At 43.2% G+C, this 21587-nt stretch overlaps 2 protein-coding genes across 3 annotated transcripts in view; both read right to left on the reverse strand.

The window, feature by feature from the left end:
- Positions 1 to 2619: 2619 nt before the first annotated feature.
- On the reverse strand, positions 2620 to 11251 carry LOC119223284 (Krueppel-like factor 15). Of its 2 annotated transcripts, XM_037480504.2 has the most exons (4): positions 11082 to 11251; positions 9961 to 10044; positions 8318 to 9835; positions 2620 to 2859 (listed from the first exon to the last, which is right to left on the reverse strand). In XM_037480504.2, the coding sequence occupies exons 3-4, from the start codon at positions 9775 to 9777 to the stop codon at positions 2691 to 2693; spliced, it is 1629 nt and encodes a 542-aa protein (XP_037336401.2). In that variant the 5' UTR covers positions 9778 to 9835; positions 9961 to 10044; positions 11082 to 11251; the 3' UTR covers positions 2620 to 2690. The 2 variants fall into 2 exon arrangements, with proteins under 2 accessions (XP_037336401.2, XP_037336402.2); XM_037480505.2 differs by lacking the exon at positions 9961 to 10044.
- Positions 11252 to 20467: 9216 nt separating this feature from the next.
- LOC119223277 (copine-9-like) overlaps positions 20468 to 21587 on the reverse strand; it is a 71289-nt gene continuing 70169 nt past the window's right edge. The window contains exon 20 of the mRNA XM_037480492.2: positions 20468 to 21336. Within this exon, the coding sequence (XP_037336389.2) occupies positions 21154 to 21336 (183 nt within the window). The 3' untranslated portion in view covers positions 20468 to 21153. The remainder of the gene's footprint in view (positions 21337 to 21587) is intronic.

Raw genomic sequence — 21587 nt, forward strand, 5'->3', positions numbered from 1 at the left:
AAAAAAAGACGAAGCTCCGCTGCAAAAAGTCCCTTCAAAATAAAATCACGGGATAATTTTTTTTTTTTTTTTTTTTCCCATGCAAAGGTCCGCGACCCACTACGAACGGGTCCGCGACCCCCACCAGTTGAGAAACACTGATCTAGTGCGTGTGAAGTTTTTCCACATAGTAATGGCTGAGCGGTATGTGCAGCGTGCCCCCAATTGCACCTGTTTTATTACGGGCAGGGACTCGCACGCCCTATGCGTCGTCTGCTTGGGCGTGGAGCACGCTCAGCTAGCCCCGAGAGGCCGGTGCCCGTGAGAGGCTTTTTGGGAGCGCGAGCCCTCCTCCATGTATCTCAACGGCCCCCTCGACTTCGCAGGGTACTACCCACCCTGGTAGGCCCCCAGCAGGCTCGTGTATCAGAGCGAGAAGAGACCCTGCTGCGGTTGGAAGCCTCAGAACGAGCTCTTCCCCCAGACAGAGAGTCGGGCTATTACAGCCACTATCTCATCGTTCCACAGGACCGGGAGTTCCGGAGGTTCGCTTTTTTTTCGCTATGGAAACCATCGGCGTAGCCCTCGAGCGGACCCGCCTCCTAGGAGCCGGGCTCTCGACCGAAGTCGTGGAGACCATCCTCCACTCCAGAGCCCCCGCCACGAGGAAGGCGTATGCCGGTAGATGGAAGCTCTTTGCCACTTGGTGTGGGCAACGACAGCTGGACCCAGTTAATTGCCTAGTCCTTTCAGTACTGGAGTTCCTGCAGGAGCGTTTTGCCACAGGTTCATCTCCGTCCACCATCAAGGTATATGTGGCGGCCCTGTCGGCATCCCATGCCCCACTAGACGGGCGCTCTCTGGGGAGACACCCACTAGTATCCCGCTTCCTTCGTGGCACGCTGAGGCTGAGGCCAGCAGCCAGCAGCCAGCACTAGAGTTCCGTCCTGGGACTTGGCCATCGTACTAGAGGGTCTCTCCGGTGCTCCCTTCCAGACCATGGCGTAGGTCGCAGTGAAGTATGTGGCTCTTAAGACCCTCTTCCTGCTTGCTATTTCTTCCCTCAAAAGAGTAGGAGATATGCAAGCCCACTCGGTGGCCCCATCGTGCTTGGAATTTGCACCCGGTATGGTGAAGGCGTTCTTACTTCCTTCCCCCGGCTATATTCCTAAGGTCCCGTCCACTACGGTCGGGCCTATTGTGCTGCAGGCTTTCTGTCCTCCCCCGTTCCTGACGTCGGACCAGGCGAAGCTTAACCTCCTCTGCCCAGTGAGAGCCCTAGACCTGTACGTCCACAGGACCTCCCTGTGTAGGCTCTCCGAACAGCTGTTCGTCTGCTTCGGGCCCCCCAATACTGGCGACCCGGTGACTAAGCAGAGGATGAGCAAGTGGGTGGTTGAGGCCATCACACTTGCTTATGAATCGGCCGGCCAGCCCGCACCTTTGGCTGTCCGGGCCCATTCTACTAGGGGTATGGCAGCCCTGTTGTCGGGAAAAGTATCGCTACACGACGTTTGCATGGCGGCAGGCTGGTCCTCTCCCCACACGTTCGTAAGGTTTTACCGCCTTGACCTTAACTCTACGCCTGGAGCACAGGTGCTCTCGTCTGAGTGTGCGTCTTAACTTCACACCACGGTCACTTGCTCATATGGTGGAGTGGGTATTGGGTTCCCACGCAGCACGAGTTCCCTGAGAGGGAACGTCTCTCGGGTTACGTATGTAACCTTCGTTCCCTGAGGGGAACGAGACGCTGCGTAAACTTTGCCATACTCCCGGCCTGCCCGTTGCACTTGATTCGGCCTTTCAGAGATGAATGGTCCTGCCCTTCGGGTCCCTTTATAGCGCCCTGGTCCCGGCGTCGCCCGCGTATGACGTACCAGCTCGCCATTGGTTAGATTTCACACGTGCTTCATGACGCGGTCACGCAGAGGCGTTCCCACAGCGTTTATACGCAGCGTCTCGTTCCCTTCAGGGAACGAAGGTTACACACGTAACCGAGAGACGTTTTTCAACATGAATATTCTCCTTTTTGTTCAAGGTTAATTCAGTGTTTTTATCCTGTATTGAGACGCAAAGGCAACAGAGACACTTTTTCAAAGCTACAGGAATGTTGGCACATCATTCACTCGGCTGTCAATGGGGAAGAATTAGTCCCCAAAACCTCCCTGTATCCTTGTAATTGAAATTCAAGACATCAGGTGATGCGTTTCTGCTAAACAACATTTGGCTCCAGGAAGGTACAAAAAATAAAACTTTTAAATAGAAACAGACCCCTTTGCAAAGCATTTTTAAAAAGGCTTTTGAGGCTAGTAAATTACAACAACACACATTTCAGTAGCAAATCTTTCATCAAATTAGATCAGCTTAATTATTTGAGTGACAAAACTAAGGAAATAAATTGTCATGTACAATAAGCTTATTCCACCTGTAAGGATGTTGGGTCAAGTAACAGTTGTATGTCTTACTTTAGTTTCTTCACTTTTTTCCTTGTCACCCAATAAATTAGCACAGTACCATGGATGTACGTCACGTGTACACACAATTGGACACAAACGAACGACAGCTCCTGCACGAACCTCTTTAAAAGGCGTTTGGACTTTTAACCCCGCCTAACTCGTCCACTCTCTTTTTTGTCACAGACACACACACACACACACACACACACACGCGTGCCCACTCAGCGGCAGTCTGTCAGAGTCGGGTCAGAAGAGTCAGTTTGCAGAGCGCCCTGTCCTGCTGCTTCTTGGAAAGCGGTGGACTTTGAGGTGTTTGGACAGGTGGTCGCTGCGGGCAAACTTCTTTTCGCAGACAATGCACTGGTATGGTTTCACTCCCGAGTGGGAGCGCCGGTGGCGGGAGAGCTCATCGGACCGGGAGAACCTGTCAGAAGGAAAACACAGAATATAAAGCATAATGGTTTTGAAGCAAGATATTTGGAACAATAGGGATCGCTTTAATCCCACCTGTCACCGTTACTGTTTTATTTCCTAATCGCAGTCGATAGAAGCTCTCACCGAATTTCACCGCTGAATTTGATTGTTGCTCTGTCATTTTGAAATACTCCTACTTCTATGCTTAAATTTACTGCACTTTCTATTGTCACGCTCTGATCAGCCAATGGAAACAAAACCCATGGCTTGCTTTATGTGAGGGCATTTTGAACATGTGTTTTGCACTACTTCTTCTCTTTGAAGTTAAAGAGCCAAACCAAATCTATTCCTGGCCAGCTTTGCTCTGGTCTCTATGGGCTCTGGTCAGCTTTGGGTGTCATAACAGTGAAGGGTTAAGTGTTTGATATGCTTGATATGATTTGCGTGTATGTGTGCATCCCTGTATGTATATATATATATATATAGTAAAGCTGTTCATATCAGATCATATTAATCTGTAAGATAGATTTGAAAGATTTAGTTTTGAAGTAGCAGTAGCAGGCTTAAGTAGAGAGGGCAATAACTCACAAAGAGATGTTGCTCACAGTTATTTCAAAGCAATTCCACTCTCGACGTGCATTAAACACCCGGCCTATTCATCATTTTAATGGTCTAATAAAAAGAGGATGACCAACAGAGTTGTTGAGTCACTGCTGGTTTTGGTACGTTTTCCTTTTTTATTTGCATGTGTTATGGACTTGGGCTTGTACCATTTCCTAATGATTGTTACACTTAGATAAAGGACAACGAACAACAGCAAGCTCAGATAACACTTAAATCTAGCGTGATAAACAGCCTCTATGCAGTTTAATAGTGCCTTCACATGGTTTCGGTGCTGAATCATTTTGGTGAAAGTCTGTCTGTCATTATGCATGACAGAGTAACCCAATGTTACTTAGTTAAAAGAAGAACTATTACAGTCTCACTTTAAAATAAAAGTAACTGTGAATGAGTCAAATATATGAAGTGGTATTAACTGCTTTTCTCATCTATCTGGTTTCATGTTGACTGGATCGCCATACTAGTAACCTTGTGAGACTTTACTTGAGTTTGATGAGGTAAATTCTATCGATCCATTAGTACCGTTAGTATTTATTGTCTGGTCCTCTACCATGACATTTTGTCATGCTGTGGCCCCGTCAGAGACTTTCAATAAAGAGTACTGGAAACCATCTCAAAGTCTGTGGCTGAAGTTGTGTCTCTGTACGTCCCTGTAGACAAGGCTACCACCCTGAGGTTTAGCAACATTTTCAAATGAGAACCTGATGATAGATGCAGAGATTAAATGAAGGTGTCACAATAGTTATTGCATACAATCCCGATGGGAAATTAGTGTTGTACCCAATTTTTGGGGAATCCATCAAATCCATCAAATGAAAAAATGACCAAAATCCCCAAATTGGAAATGCTTGGCTTCTTAAAGATTTATTTTCTGGGGACCATGAATGTCTATCTTTTAGCTGTTGAGATATTCTTATGACAAGCCACATGCATACAACCTAAATATGCATCACTTGTAAATATGCACAAGTGTAAATTCAGTCCACTTCTAAGGAACAGTAACTGTCTAGATCTATGACACGCATATTTATATTGCTGAGTTGTAGGGCTTTATAGCTGATTTCCATCTGTAGAAAATGAAAATATACTTGCTCATTAGGGCAACCTGCAGGTTTAAGTTATGGTAAATTTTGCCTATAAAACGATATATTTAACAAAAAAGGGAAACATTTATTTTGACCTTGGGGTTGATCATAAAGGATATAACATTTACTGCTTTCTGCAAAGACCTTATCTATCAGTTTGTTTTCAGCAGCTTTAGTTCCCTTTTATCCACTAGTAGTTTGCTAACTTTGTATCTTTGGTGCTGGAAAGTTAACATACAAGTTTATATGAGCTTTTTGGAGAAAATCTGCTGCCTTCTCCTATTGGATAAGAGAGATGGTAATGGACCAAAACAGTCAAGTTGCAGGGTGAAAACAAAAAATGACTGAAACTTCACTTGATTCCAGGAGTATGACAACCTAATGGCGGACAGAAAAACATTAAACGCCCATTATTCAGATTGTAAACAAAAGAAAATATTACTTATTGATATTAAATGCCACAAACTGTGCCTTTCACAGTCTTTTAAGCTGCAGTTAACAGCAGTTGGATTATAGTGATCTTTAGGTTTGTCACTTTAAGCCACCAATTACATTTGATCCATACTAAATACAAAAATATGCAGCTTTGGGCGGACCCAAATGCTTTCTTCATCAAGGCCCCTCCAGGCAAAATGACTTTGTGTCAAAATATCTGTTGCATACGTGTCTCTACAGGTGCAAAGCATTAGCAAAGTTACTTAATCTACACCAAGAAGGATGTCAATGTTTAGGTAAAAGTCTGTCTTTTTAAGCTCCACGCTCTCCATTTGTTGCTTTTGGAAATCTGTGCGAGACGCACATGCACATCTTACACTCTAAAGCTGTACTATATCAGCTTCAAGTCGGGGCATGATACAATCCATGCAGCTATTCTACAGACTCCAATCTGGGACTGCGCCGAACTACAACGACTTATACACCGATTAGGATTTTTAGGGGGGATGGAATAGATCATGTGCCAGTTCTCCTAGTTTTTCACTTGCACCACAAGTGCTCGGGGCATCTTGGTGGGGCAGCAGTGCAGCACATAGTATGCATCTTAGAGTGTGCGCCGTGGGAAACACCTGTGCAGGCTGTGTTCTGGCTTGTCCCTACACTGCGCTCTTAGCTCTGTAGCCAGTCAGAGTCCAGTGAAATCACAGACTCGTCGGGGTGAGGCCATCAGGTGAGTTGACACACCTGGCAAATTACAGTAACTACAGATATTGGCAAGCGCACATAGTGTGGAAGAGTTCATCCGAGGCCTTGTATTGTCCTTTGCTATGTGTTTTTAGTTTAGATTGGAACCTCAGCTCAAAGACACTCACGTCTTCCGTCGCCATGTTTTATCGCATTCATGCGTGACAGTACAAATCAATAGAACCTCTTAACCTAAAAATGTCTTTAAACCAGACTAACTGATTTCCTCAGTTTGTCCTGAGGACACTGGATGCTTTCTAGCTCCAACACCGGCCTTTTTCTGGAGCGCCGTTAAGTCAGCTGAGCGGATTGTCCAAGTTGGTCGCTATATCAAACAGTGACAGCTCCGTCGCTACCCAACAATGGTGTCTTGTTGTAACAACGGATGCATTGGCTGACAAGGACAACACTTCAGTGGCCCGAAGACAGCTGCAGTGTTATTACAGAAAAGTGTTTGGGTTCCAGGTCAATGCAAAAAAAGAGAAAAAACTCACACCTGAGTCTACATGCAAGTCTCATCTGAAAATACTGTTGCCTGCATGTTTTCCTTTCAAGTGTTGCCATCTGAATCCGTCTGTGCATTCAGATCTTAACCTGAGCATACCCATAAACTACAGCCAGAGAAAGAGAAGGATAAAAAAAAGCTTTTCAAAAGAAGAAGAAAGAAATATATCATCCACTGAGTTATACGAAGCAAATAACATACTCTGTGCTTCAGAGGGGCAAACACATGGATCCCTTTTACAGTTACAGATGGTAAGAGGAGCCTTACTCCCTGGCTCACCCCCATTTCCTGGATAGAGGAGCAAGCTGCTTGCTGCTGTCATGTGAAGACTGGAAGTGCAGTTTTGGGAGGAGAGAAAATGCAACCTATTGTCCAAAACCAAATCTATCACAGTATTTTCGTGCAAACCATTATCTTGGGTAACAAGCTAAACCAAAGAGCAACTCTAAAACCACCAATCTGTCCCATGTTTGTTCGAACCTGCCCTTTTTCTGGTATTATACCCGAAACATCCTTGGTTTTTGGGAAATGCAAAGTCTGTTCATTTTTTTTAGAGAATATTGGTAATGTAATATCTGGACCTTGAGCTGATTAGTTTAGCTTAGCATGAAATTAAATGGCTAAACATGGTCCCCAAAATGTGTAATTAAGCATCATCTTGATCGCTTTACACAGGGGACAGAAGTTCATGCTACAAAATGCATGGCGAACAAAACACACATTTGCAATGAAACAGCTTTTAAAAATGTGTTGAAAATGATTTGCTATTTTATTTAGTATAGAATAACAGTAAATGGTTTCAATTTATTTCATGTAAACCAGGACATAACTCAAATTTAGGTTATTGAGTCGATGAAGTTTTTCAGTGTAGCATCCTCACAGACTGTGGTGTTACTCTCCTCACCAAAAGCTAATATAAATTCTAACCTCACCTAATGCACAATTTAACCTGTTGTTTGGCTGAACACAACCCTACCCCTGCCCAAATTCTAAATGAAAAGCAATGATTGTACACATATAAAGTAGCAAACTTTGAGCTTGATTGTTCACTGCGTGAATGTACGTGCAAGTGTGTGTATTTGTGTGTGGGTAAAGTTGTTGCAGACAGTAAGCAAACAAGTGGAATAACTAGCAGGGGGCAAAGTCTGCATCTAGAAAACTTCAAAAGGCATTCTATCTAATCTCCAACTTGAACCATGGTACAAAAACACACAGATAGCGGAGACACACAGCCAGCATGTAGAACCAATCGTGAATGTGATTGGGTGTAGTTTTCTTCCAGATTAACCCTTTCACGATCCCCTCACATCCATAAATTGAAGATAAGCGGAGAGATTACATGTAAATGTTTTGAACTGATATATCACCCAATTCATCATCTCACATCTACTCAATCATAGACATTAAAAATGCATATGATTCATTAAATTTAATTTAGTCTTCTATTACCATTTTTTACTAACTTACTTATTACTGCTGCTCTTGTCTTGTATTATCTTGTGTGCCCTGTCCACTTTCCTACCGCGATCCTGTGAATTCCCCCATTGTGGAACTAATAAAGGAGTATTTTATCTTATCTTATCTTCATACATTTCCAGAACAGAATTATTGCCATGTTAGAGTCAATGTTTTTACGAAGGGAATTTTGCATGTCTTTTTATTAACGTTGTAAAAATTTGGCTTTAAAGGTCACATGAGCAAACCCAAGTTTAAAAAACTTCCCAATTGAGTATTTGTAAGAGCTAATGATGAAATGCGATTGTTGTAAATCGCTTTAGATAAAAGTATCAGCTGAATGACATGTAATGTAATAAAATGAAGGTTTTTGAGTCTGATAAAAGCAACCTTTAAGATAATTTGACTTTCCCACATCTCATTTCAGCTCGCAGTTCAACAAAATCCATAAAACGGTTCCATATAATGGCGCTAATGAGGAATTAAAATGTTTTCTTCCCATAATTGCTGTTCACAACAGGCAAAACTAATTTCACTCAGTGCAGCTTTTTAAAGTCCATGGCTGCTCACATCAGCATCCTCATATGATTTGGTTAAAAAAACGAACACTTGTTTTTGCTCACCTCCATCCACAGCCGGGCCAAGTGCAGGCAAAGGGCTTCTCCCCTGTGTGCCTCCTAAGGTGGGCTTTAAGGTGGCTGCTCTTTGTGTACATCTTATTACAGCCAGGAAAAGAGCACTTGTGCATTTTAATGAGGTCCGCTGCTGCGTTCTTCTGGTACCTCTGACCTCCAACGAGGACCCCCGCATTTGATCCGCCGCCTAACCCTCCTTCCCCAAGACCAGTTGGTTTGGCGGCTATGGGTACCGGCGCGATCCGGACAAATTTGGGAGAGATGGTGCTCCAATTCTTACTTGAGTTGTTAATGTTTGTCGACGAAAGCAGCTGAGGCACCAAGGCAAAGGTCTGTCCCTGGATGTTGACCAGGAGTTGGGCGATTTTAATGTCTGACAGGGCCTGGGTTGGCTGGGGTTGGGTTTTCTGGGTCACAGCATCTGAGATGACACTCGGGGCGGGTTCTTGTTTGATCTGGATGGGCTGGATTTGTAGGATGACAGGCACGCTGGAGGCGTTGGTTGCTTCCGATGAGGCCGGTGGTGAGCTACAATCCTCATGTTTGATCTCGTCAACACTACGTGGAGAACTACAATGCACTGCTGATGGTAAGCTGTCCATGTCCAAGGCACAGGGGGCATCTTTGGTCTCTGTGTTGGAGGCGAGCGCAGAATGAGCCACAGGAACAGTCTGATCCAAATTCCGTGACTCCAATAATAGTTCTCCTGCCATAGTCATTGAACCCTTTGCCTCAATGTTCTCTGGCATTGCTGACATCCCCTCATCGCTCCGCTCTTTTTCTTTCTCCAATGCCACCACCATGTTCTCCTCGAGGAACTCCTCAATCTCCTCTAGGGTGGGTTGAAAGAGGAGTGCAGCCGGATCCTGCATTCCGTCTAGGAAGACTGGGAACTCGTAGCAATCGTCTTTGGCGTGCTGCTGGAGGACAGTCAGCCGCTGCTCCCTTTTGGACTCCCAGGCCAGCCCCATGGGTAATAAAGGGGCAGATGGGGATGGAGAGGACAGGGAGGATAGGGAGGAAGATAAGGATGAAGAGTGAGAGCTACTGCGAGGGAGGGAGGCTTGCGAGAGTAGGAGGTCAAGCAGGCTGTCTTCACTCATTCCTCCCGAGGAGCTACAGCTCCCGCTGCTCCTACTGCACCTGCATTCATAGCCGGCGCTAAGAACATGCCGCAATGGAGGTGACGAAGTCTCTGGGCTAGAGCAGACGGAGGAACGAGGGCTGGAGGAGTCGCTGAGGTCATCCTCAGAGGTGGGGCGGGAGGAGGAGAGAGTCATCCCTTGGTAGCGGTTGTTGTGGTGATGCTCGTAGATGCACGCGTCGGTTACCATGATGCCCGGCAATGTGTCACTATTAGCGTGGTGACAGAGGCCATTATAGCCCGACCCCGGGTAGTCGGTATGATACAGGAAGGTCTCCTCACCAAGCGGGAGGTGATCCACCATTCCTGTGCTCTGTGCCAAAGATCAATCGGTTCTGCAAAAAAAGACTTCTCTCCTCTTCCTGCAAAGAACAAATGAGTTTCTGATCATTATATTGACAAAATGTGTCATTCAATTTCACTGCATAGCAAAACTACATTGAAAAGAGAAGACTTGGACCACCTAATTTTGTTTAATTTCAATTACCTTTTTATTAACTAACTTCCCCGCAATGGGTTGATCATCATGGTGATCATTATTCCAAACAAAAACAGCATGGCAAACCAGCAACTGTAAGGTCAGGTAGACAAATGGGGTTGAAGTTTATTCAAGAAAGTCCTGTCAAGATTATACTGTATCCCAATAAGTAAACCAGGAGAAAGACTGAAAATGTGTCACCATGTTTTGTCTCTATGCACTGTACTTGCTTCTAGTTCAAGAGGCCTGCAGCTGATGGCCCTTCACAAGGAGAGCAAACCATGTGTGAAGGAAGTGTAATTTGAAGACTGTATGTGTGCATGTTTCTGTGAAGACGCTGCAACTGCTGGTTCAGACTTCAAGCTGAGTAGGGGTTCCCACTTCTCAGTGCTTCTTATATTAAAGCCAAATGGTTTTTGCTGTCATTGATGAGCTTCTACTGCCCTGTAAGTGTCTCTAGATACTAAAAGCATCTTATGATGATTAAACATGATGAAATAAATCGCTTTACATTGCCACTAGTACATTGCATGTAACAAAAATAAAATCAGTCACTGTGCGCCCTCTTCTGTAAAGCTGAAAAGCTGCGTTTTCCTAAGGGGAGCACGGAGAGCTCCACAAGGTCCTCACATTGAGAAAAATCTCTAGATTCGTTGCTCAAATTATTACTTAAGTCACCTTGAATTAGGTTATTGAAATTGCAAGTTATAGTGCAGTCTCACTGTTGTTGCCCTCCGACCACCGCCAACATTCCACCCAGATCGGGTCCTTCACTAACCCCACGTGGAGAAACAGTTTAGGAAAAGATTTTAGGAACACTTTGACTCGTCTTAAGTCACTTTCTGTAATGCAGTAACATCGGAGAGGACTTGACAACAAGCGCTCGTGCTAATCACCATGCATTAATGCGTAATAAATAGGCGAGTTACGACATATTTAACCTAGTCTCTAGTTTAACTAGTCAGATCAACAGAAAAAACACACTATTTCGCAATTATAGATAGTGTGGGCTCGTCAGCAAGCACAGTGCATGAAACACAGCTCCGCGGAGCCCCACTGGTCCGTGCCACCCAACAGACACAAAAGCACGCGCAGGCACAAACTGACAGAACACCACTGCTTGGACTCACTCGTATGCGCGTGAGGGGAGAAATCCTGCAAAAACAATCCGCTCCTCCTGCGACTCGGGCTCCCCTCTCCAAAGCAGCTGTGCGTAACAGCGCGTAATGGCAATGCAACTCCGCGGCACGGTCTATGCATTGCTCTAAGCCTCAACTCTCTCTCTCTCTCTCTCTCTCTCTCTCTCTCTCTCTCTCTCTCTCTCTAACACACACACATGCACTTCATGAAGGCTCGCCTGCTCGGCATGCCGCAATTGGCTCCAGTGGTGAGGAAGGCCTGTGTGTGTTCGTGTGTGTGTGTGTGCTAGTGATCCCTTTCATCATAAACTTATTATGACGCATGGATAGCTCAAACAGGTTTAGATTTTCTACACTGTGTTATTTCTGTTTGCATTTACAAATACATATTGTTTGTCAATTAATTATTTGTATGATGTAATTTTGGTCTTTAGGAATAAATGATTAAATTTTAAAAGGCTAAAAATCAGATATCCTTTTCTGTCTCGGTTACCTGAGAGCCATCTAGTGTTTTTAAAGAATACCTGTAGGCTATCGGCAGTGGAAGTTTGCCTTCACTCCAGCTGAGCGGGCATTATATACTCACATCCACCCCGATCCGACCGAATTAGATTTGCCTCCGTAGGTTAGATAACCTTTTCAGTGCGTCCTTATAAACGATCCACTGTCAGCCAGCTTGTGAACACCAAAGGAGTGTTTCAGTGTGTGCTTGAGTGCACAGTACAGAGTCAGTGTGCGGCCCTGTGAAAGGATATACTATGTCACACTGAGAGGGTTTGTTTTGCATAGGATTCTGATACTGCTACTGTTGTTTCTGCTTCTGCAACACATTCTCACCCTGATTTATTAAGTACGGATGTTTAGCACCAAACCATGAAACTACTTTGGTCGTCAGCTTTGGAAGTGTCAGCAATAATGCAGCACGTAGAGAACGTACAAACCAAATGGAAGAATTGCAATGATCTTGTGTCTTCGACAATCGTCAATTTTATACAACCTCTTTGAAGAAAGATGTAGCGAACTGTAGAGAAACAAAGGGTGTGGATGTCCTGGAAGCAAACTATGAAAAAGCTCACATTTCTACAGGAGCTTCCCAATGGACCAAAAAGGCCAATCTTGCCAGTTGGTCGTCTTCCGACTGACGCTGTTAGTTACAGCATCCATTCAGCACTTCACTTCCCTCTCTGGTGAATACATGAGGTCTAGTCAAGTCTAGTCAAGTTAAGTTACAGCTTGTTTCTAAGCAAAGTCCACAGAACTTCTTTTTCTCTACCCCCCAAACTAATTGGATTCGGCTGCTCCACGGCAGCTACGAAAACCTGGAGGTGTGCATATTATGTTGATTGATTGACTTTACTTTGTAATGCCTGCAATTGGCCAAGATATTTGAAAAACATGTCCCTGGGCAAATTTTTGTAAGGCTAGAACAATTACACATTATCCTCATCTTTAGACAGATAACAAAAAGCAATAGACAGGAGAAAATGCGAAAATGCTTTTTGAAGCAAAAAATAGACAGATTTTGTTGTGTAGTGTCAGGTGAGGTCATGTGCAAATGGGATCAAGCGGGGAGAGGTGTGTGTGTGTGTGTGGGGGGGAGGGGGCACGCGTCGATGGCTGTGACATAACCAGTGTTTTGTTCACCCCCCCCCCACCCCTTGAGATTTCCAAGAAAAAGGTCTCTGTGGGAGAGATCTCTAATACAGGACACGTCACCCTTTCACCTAAAGTTGCTGTTTTCCCCCTCACTATCTATTTTCAGACACTCCCCTGAGACACACAGTACCAACAGCAAAGTAGCATATTTGTTAAAAACCCAGCTTGTTGTTCAGAACAAATATTTCCCCCAAGAGTTACGCAAAGAGTTTGTAATAAACCTGCAAAGGAACTCGACCCTTTCACCCAAACCAACAACCACAACTACTGACACCAACACAACGCTCCTCCGTCCAATGTGCTTCTTAGAGAGCTTAGTTGGCTTTTAGATACACTTGCAAGTCTCTTCCTGATGGAATAAGTGGCTTAGGCTTGCATACTTGCAACCTTTTTTAGAATATTACTAATCCTGTGTTGTGTTTTTTGAATGAAAATGTTTGTGAGTACACATGTTCGCTTTAAATTATAGTCTGATTCCAAGGCTGTATTTAGTTACACACCATTATCGGCGTGTAGTGTATGTTGGTCAAATTGCAGTGCAGCGTTGACGTTTTTGATCGTAAGATTGAGCTGTAGTGTTTTTTTTTAGCCATCTAATTAACGTTAAGTACTGGCATTGTTCAAAAATATGATTTAATACCTCTGTGAAAATTGCAAACACAAGTTTATTGTCTCAATTGGAAGTTTAAAGTCTGCTTCAATACAGCATGAAGTTCTTTTAGTAATTTACAGTCCATTTAGACTCAAATGTTAGATGTTAAAGGTTGCTGCAGCTTCTGTAGCCGTACACAGCTTCTCCACGTCACCTGTCCCTTCTACATATTTATAATAGACTTTTTTCACTATAAGCGAAAATGCGTAATCAATGTGGAAGTGGACTTCCTGTCAGGCGTCAACACATCAGGAGAAAATGGATCCGAGACTCTCTCAAAGAGTCTTCACAAATTTGCTCATAGATTTACCTGTAATTACATTTGCTGACGTTGGTGGAGAAAGACTCTGTCACAAAAAAGAACAAAATCAATAAATTCATCTCATAATCCAGTTAACTTTTCTTCGCTATTTCCTTCATCTCGACTCTTACAGACGTCAACAGCTGCCGTTTGTGGCACTGCTCCCTTTTTCCTTTTCCTTACGTAGTCGTCTGAGGTAAAGTGTCTGCTGCAACCGGACAATTTAGTTGGATGACATGAGTGATGTGAATGAATAAGATGTTGCGGGACCCAATGTTGTTTTACATGCAAGTACGGCAAAAGCCGCTATTTACTTACTATTTATAATTTCGCTGGTAACCGTATTATAAAAGTAATAAGGTACTTGAGGCAGTACTTTATGTTGAACAATGTAACTGTTCGAGAGTTGCCGCAACACCCTAACAAACAACACCCCCGAACTGTTACATTATTGGACGATAAAGTACATCCTCTCGTACCTTATTGCTCATTCTCATGACAGCCATAGCCCAAAATGACGACGGCAAAATCAGTAAACTCAAGGCCTCAGAACAGCAGACCACAAACAGTGCAGCACTTTATGGAAAAAGTTAACATATGTGGAACTGCAAGCTACCGGACTAAAAAAGTGAAGTATCTCTTGGGTTCTATTTCTTAACAGCATTTACTCTTTTAGTTTCTTTGATTTAAATCCAATGTAAATTTCATTTTCTATTGAGTGAAATACACAACGTGTTAAAAGTAGGTGCTGCAGGAGATGTAGAGTGAAGCAACACATGACACGTTGGTCAGCAGAGAGTCCAGGCATGTGTCAAGGTTAGAGAGTGAGAGTAGGCTGGAGCAGTGGGTCAATGAACTGTGAATTCAGACACAATGACGCACACAGCAGGTAACAGAGTTCACTGCGTTCATGACATGTTGCTAACTATCGCCATTAAGCGCAGCTTCCCCATCCGGTGTCACATCCGTGTCCAAACGTCCGCCGGTTGTTGGCTCCTCTTCCCTTTTACCAGTTGCCTAACCCATAAAAACACATCCAGGTCAAAGTCCAGGACCTGCCAGTCAAGGTCGTGAACCAGCTGAACCTACCTCGGGGGCAGAGCTTCTACAGCCAAATACATGCTAGCTGCTGCTTTAAAACACACTGGTTTGTGTGAAGCAATTTTTTGAAAACTTTTTAAATATTTTGAATGTTTATTCTATTTTGGGTCCTCAATTATCTTTCATCTCTCACAGCCGATTTCTATCCCATTGCATAATTGTTGTGAATTTTTAATGCCTGTGTAAGGAGGCTAGTAACTGAGGCAGATATTCCAACTAAAGGAACTAATGGGGCATTGTTGTCTCTTTGTGTGTGTGGGTGTTTGACACTCTGACACAAACCCCACGGATGGAACTGGAAATATGCTAAATCCCCCTAATGCCTGCTGTGAGATGAATGTCCCTGCTTTGTTGTCTCTGCTAATACTTTCTGCTGAGTGGTTCCAAATGGATGAGGTGCATAAAAGATGCACCTGTTTGGCTTTCATTTCATTTCAGTCGACTTTTTATCTCAGGCGAGGTTAACTAACTTCACTCAGGCATCAACCCTTCAGTTTAGAAAAGTGAAGCCAATGCCGTAATGCCTTAAACATGCATTGTCTCTATTTAGCAGCATGGGGCAACTCTTCTGGTCGTAACAAAGGTCTGAGAAAAGGACTACTTCTCACTTGATTCATTCCCTCAGTAAACATTTTGACAAATAACTTATTGGTCTCAATCTCTAGTTCCAAGTCTTCTTCAGTACCGCATGATTTTTATTCAGTAAATGATGCTTCGTGCACACTCAAGTAAACCTTAGAGCAGAGTATAATTAAGGGCTATTGATAACTGCGATGAGATGCTAAAGAAGGAGTCCTTGTGGATGCAGGGTAACCACCTCTTCACCTGGATTGATCTTAACAAAGCTTAGGAAACACTGGTTTAGCAAACTAGTTAAGTTAGTTTCAGTTAATGGAGCTCAACATTCAGAGCATTTACCAGGTCGTCACTTACCATTTGAAGCTTCTTTAAAAAACTGAAAACCACACATTATACCCTGACTGTAGCTTTCTCTTCAGCTCTAGAGACCTGCTCATTTTATTGTCTTGTGTTTGATACCACTCTCTTTTCAGTAAAGCAAATTGTTTACATAGTATTTATTGTTTCTGGCTTGATTGTCTTGAACTTAAGCTTTTTGAGATCTCCTACGCTATTAAAGGTAAAAAAAAAAATTCAGTCATCCGCAATGTTGTTTTCCAGGAGTACCCATGTCCCAAAATACTGCTTTTTTTTCTATAAAGACAGAGGCTACAGTGTTTGGATGTTGCTGTCATGGCTACTGCTGAGCTCTGCAGAGAATAATATGCCTCCGAGTCCTGGATCTGTGGTTCCAATCCAAACCGTTTACAGACACAGAGAACAAAGCTGTACTTTTATTCAAGCTCCAAAACAGGGTATTATATATCCCCTTGGCCCGCTCTCTGTCCGGAGCTAAAAAAGATTTGCTTCAGTATGTACATGATGGGGGCCAGTGCGTGGTTTAATGGCTACAAGTCATGTCTCATGCCTATTCAGATTAATTATTAAGATGTGTCGTCAAACACTACACTGCCTGCTCACATTAAGGTCATGGCGAGTCTCAAGGAAATTAAGGAAGTTGAGAAAAAGTACACAAGATATAATGTCATCCAAGTATGCTGTTAGCATAATTGTCCGCCCTCGTGCCAGGGCAGAGCAGCTTTTCAGTGGATGATTTAATAAAAACTACCAGCTCACAATACAATAATAAAATAACTTCGTTAGCAAGATTTTTTCTTTCAGCAAGAAATTATTAAAACAAAGGCCACCTCTTCAATGGTAACATATACATTTATCATTTCAATGTATCAAATTATAATTGTAAATTCAAACCTAATTAAACTAATACGTCTAGGTTAATTGAACTTTAGGAACACATACAAAATAAGTTATTAAATGACCAAGCGTAGGGCTGCTTTTTTGCCAGCGTGAAGAAGTCAAACCCGAACAGTGGTGTCTTGAGTCGAAGTCATAAGCTGTCCCTCTTGATAGTATTTCCTCTGGCTCTGCTCTGATTATCTCATATGGTCTCGGAGGGGTGATGTGGACTTGAAGGCCCCATGTGTTCATAATAAAGCCAAAGGGTGCCATGAGCGTCGTTAGCTGTGTCAAAGGGCCTGTAAAAAAACTGCTTACTCTTTAAAAATATCTTAGCCCTTGCTACAAAATTGCTTTTAAATGGGCCTCACGACCTTTACCCAGGAGACCATTGATCGTCGTGTGTGAAACCAAAAGTCAATGTCGATTCACCTACTTCAGTCATTTAAATAGCTTAAAACAGAAACTAATCACAGATTGCTAAATGCTTGCTAAATCTTCTAAGTAGAAATTATTGCCTAAACACATCCAAACAGTTTGGTAACTGCTTTTGTTTGGTTTCAAATTGAGTTTCTCTCAAAATGTGTGACTGCAGTTATTTTAGACCATCAATTTGTAGGAGATGTTTGTAATGTTTACCTGAGAGTGCTTCCAATGTTCACCTGTATTCATGAACCCTTTTAAAAAGAAATCACAGCCCCTCAAGAGAGACGTCACAGGGATTTACACAGCGTGTGATTGTGCCGACTTTGGCCATGTTCCTTTTGGGTTTACAGCCCCGTCCACGGCACCTTTCAGCTGGGAGACCATAACAACAACAAAAAGCTGTTTTATGAAGCAGCTAAGTGGTGAGGTAAGTGGAAAAACAGAAAGGCTACATTGTTGTTATTGGTACTGCTTCTTTTATTGGGCCTTTTAAAAGCCGACACAGTTACGTTGCCTTTAATATTTACTTACTTACTAGTTAATTTGCTGCGGTATCTTATTTGGAGTCATTTGCTACTTTCGTAACTGATCGGTTGGCCATACAATTATATCCACTTAATGGTTGAGGAAATCACATTGGACTTTTGACATAAGTATATCCTTTGTTTGAGAGCGTGCACAGACCTAGCCAAACTGTGTCCCTTCTTTTTCTTCATCTCTGTGTGCCCAATGTTTCCCTGAGCTCAGCTGCTCTGACCTTTTACCACAAGTCCTACAAAACCGGGTTTGTTCATATGTTCTAGAAAAAAAAGGAAACTGAAAAAAAACACGTTTTTACCAGATGTTGTTCCTTACTTCTTTCCACATACTTAAAAAGAAAACGTGTGCGTGAACTCTGCGATGACATCAGAAGTTGCTTGTTGTTGTGCAGCGCTGCAGGAGAGCAATAGAAACCCATTCACAGCCTTTCTGCTGTCCCATTCCACCAAGCTGCTTCGCTTCCTCAGCTGCTCCTGCGTCTCTCTCAGAGAACTCGACATGGATCCTAGCTGCTCCCGAAGGAGCCTCCTTTATCAGCGCGTTTACATCCAGGCTTCTTTCAGTCACAGATTGTTCTTCAATCCCCTTCGCTACTGTCTATACGCTGGGAATCCACTGCGCTAGTGATATTAAACACAGTCACGTATCAATAATGTATTATATTTTCAAAATTAATCAAAAGTTTTCACACTTGTTTCCTACCCTCCGGACGGCTATAAAAATCTACTCGCAACAATAATCTACTGCTACTCGCAGTTTTCATTATTGCAACAAACTCATTACAGTGATGTCAGAGACGGTTGTAGAAACTGTGGGGAATTAGTTGGATTCGGAACAGAATTAGCTCGTCACCATAAGTCACGTGACTGCGGACAAACCACAAAGTACAATAGATGAGTTTTGTGTTGTTTTTACTTTTACTGTAATACAGTCCATCAACTTGAGATATGATTGAGTCATATCAAAACACAACACATTTGTCACAACAGTTAACTTCACGTTTACAAAAACATTAACATACAATATTGATTTATTATTATAGACACAATTGTAAAAGGTGTTTGTAGCTCTACAGTAAGCAAATGATGATTAAAAGAGTTTTCATTGAATACCTTGCAGTATATAAAATTTAAAATCCCAAAACTTTTTAAACCACAGTGGTTTGAATATACATATATTAAGACAAAGATGATGTACAGACAAAAAGAATCTCGTTGCACAAAAATCCCAATACAATAATATTTTTTGACACAAACACAGAACTTCCATGTCTCTTTCTTCATGGCCTCAAGAACATTCCATATCATATCCTCATCCACATCTTCATACCCCACTCAAAGGGGCGATTCACTGGTCCAACTGGCTGAAGATGTTTCTGCAGGACGTAGCGCAGTCAGAATCAGGTTTGGACTTACGCTCACTGAAGAATTCGGCTAGGGGCCATTGTTATTAAATTACGTTTTTTATGCTTCTACTGTATCGTTAAGTAAGACAGACAGAACAGGTTGTAAGTGAATCGTTAGATATACTATGGATATTTATGGAACGTGATTTTATGAAAGAGAGACCACTATATTTCTCTACGTTAGTTACAGTTAATTAGCTTCAAAAACCTCCCTAGGGCACAAACAATGCCATGTTTTCTGGGATGATCTGAAATTTACAATTGAAAACATTCACACAAGAAAGATGCATACTTGGAGATATACCTCTCTTTTTTCCTTTGCAATGACAACATCTACTTTAACAACGGAGGCCATTTATTCTTGTGTGCAACAACCTGACAATTTAACTCACAAGTTTATGAAAAAATCAAAACGCTTACAATATACACCTAACTGCATAAATACCCCTCCAAGCCACCGTTGCCATCCTCACTATGTTACGTTTCACATGACAACACACTCATAGTTGGAGCTGCAGCTCTTGTGTTCCTATAGGAATGTACAGTAGTCATGCATATTAAAGAGGTACCCTGCTGTATATTCGGTGAACACTAGGAGGCAGACTTTGTCTGCTTTGCACACAGTTCTGGTTACGACTGGGAAAAAAACGTTGAGTCATGGCAGTGGGAGAGGGAGGGACATGCATAGGGAGAACATCCCACTGGAGGTTGGCTCTATTGCTTTTCGGAGAATGTGCATTCCCTCTTTTGAGTTTTCCTTTGCAAAACAAATGCACACACAGACTTTTCAGCAAAATCATAAAACACAGACTGCGGTATTAATCCTCCTGTCTGTTACCAACTCTAACTGCCACCCACTCATTCCCAATTATCTCCCCCGATTGGCATCAAACAAATACTCTCCACTTCCCTCCTTCCTTGTCTATTTCCATCTCTGTAGTCCTCACGCTCATGGCCTAGTCACTAAACCTGTCCTTGACTCCTACCTCCTTTCCTCCATTGTTTCCTTCCTCCTCCTCTTCCTCTCTGCGGGGCAGCCAGAGGGAATGTCATTTCTCTAACAGCAGGAGAAGGAATCTGCTATCGGCCTCGGCCCACGCTGAGAACAGGGAGGATGTGTGTGTGTGTGAGTGTCTGTGTGAAGGTCTGTGACTGTTATAATGAGCACGTGACCCGGAACCCCCACATTGCAACGCCTCTGTATGACGGCACGCATCTGAAAGTCCGATACTGTGGGCTAGAAAACTCCCCCCCCCCCCCTACACACACCCATATTAATGGACCTTCTTACTGATGATAAACATGTTCTAACAATTGGAATTAGCTTGACAGCTGTTGCTGGATATTGTTACGAATAGATAAAAGAGCTTTTCTTGATTTACGGTCCACTTTATTCTGGGGGACACAAAGATTATGATATTGCCATAGAGTGCAAGCACAATGTACATACATATATATATATATATATATATATATATATATATAGGTATATATATATATATAGGTATATGCATAATGTGAGTGACAGACTCCGAGCTTGGAGCACGTAGTTGGATGTAAATTGTGCCAATGGTGCGTTCAAAGTGCCTTCACGCAAAGCCACTAGGGCGGTCGAGCCATTGGCTGATGAGAAGCATCGTGTTGCCCATTATTAACTCCCTCTGGGGAGGCACACATCGCAATTTAAAAATCCTCCTCGGACTGAACTAATTGTTTGTCAGCCTCAACATCAGTTTTAAAGACATTTGGCACAGCTCGATAACGCTGACGGGGAATAAACAAACACCTGTCCATATGGCGACAAAATACCCCAAACCAAACCTTAGCCAAAACTACTTCCCCAATTACCTAAAACTGGCGTTTATTGCCCAACCTTTGGAGACTGGCTTCAGTTTCATTTATTGTCTCACACTAAGACGGGTGTACCTGAGGACAAATGGGAAAACTTTTTGTGCAAAGACATTTCCGGTGGAGGGGATAGACGCTAATGCTATTTACATAATGGCGTGGGTTAGAAAGGAAAGATCCGTCCCGATGAATGCTCCCTGTATCTGCGTGATGTGACACTCACCGGCTCCATCCCTCTGCTCCTGCTTTAAAGAGTGAGTGGAGACAGTGAGATGTGTTGGGGAGGCAGAGACGGGATATGAGGGGCTGGGGGAGGGAGTCAGATGTGTCGGTGCAGCTCCGGTAGCGGCGAGGAGGAGAGGGCTGGTCGGGGTTCGACCCCCCTGCTCTTCATGAAAGACAGTAGCTGGTCGGGGATCTCTGCGAGGACGTCCTTTGCCAGCCGGGCCATGCTGAGGACCTGGTTGCCGGATCTGTCGATGTAGTCTCGGAACGGGACAAACTGGAAGCCGAGGCAAACTGTAGCTTAGGTCTTTTGGAAACATTATTTTACGGCCTAAGAACAACGATCAATGACATTTCTTTTTAACATTTAATAAATATATTAAATTCTGCTGAGCTCATGCAACAAATGTTATGCACATTTTCAGAGCGCCCCCCCGACACACTGAGCCGCCCTAAACGATGTAACCATCTGACGTGCAGGCTCATTGAAATGTCAGCAGAATGACCAGAGTGTTGCACCGCTTGTTT

Source organism: Pungitius pungitius, chromosome 1, assembly GCF_949316345.1.
Source record: "Pungitius pungitius chromosome 1, fPunPun2.1, whole genome shotgun sequence".
NCBI lineage: Eukaryota > Metazoa > Chordata > Actinopteri > Perciformes > Gasterosteidae > Pungitius > Pungitius pungitius.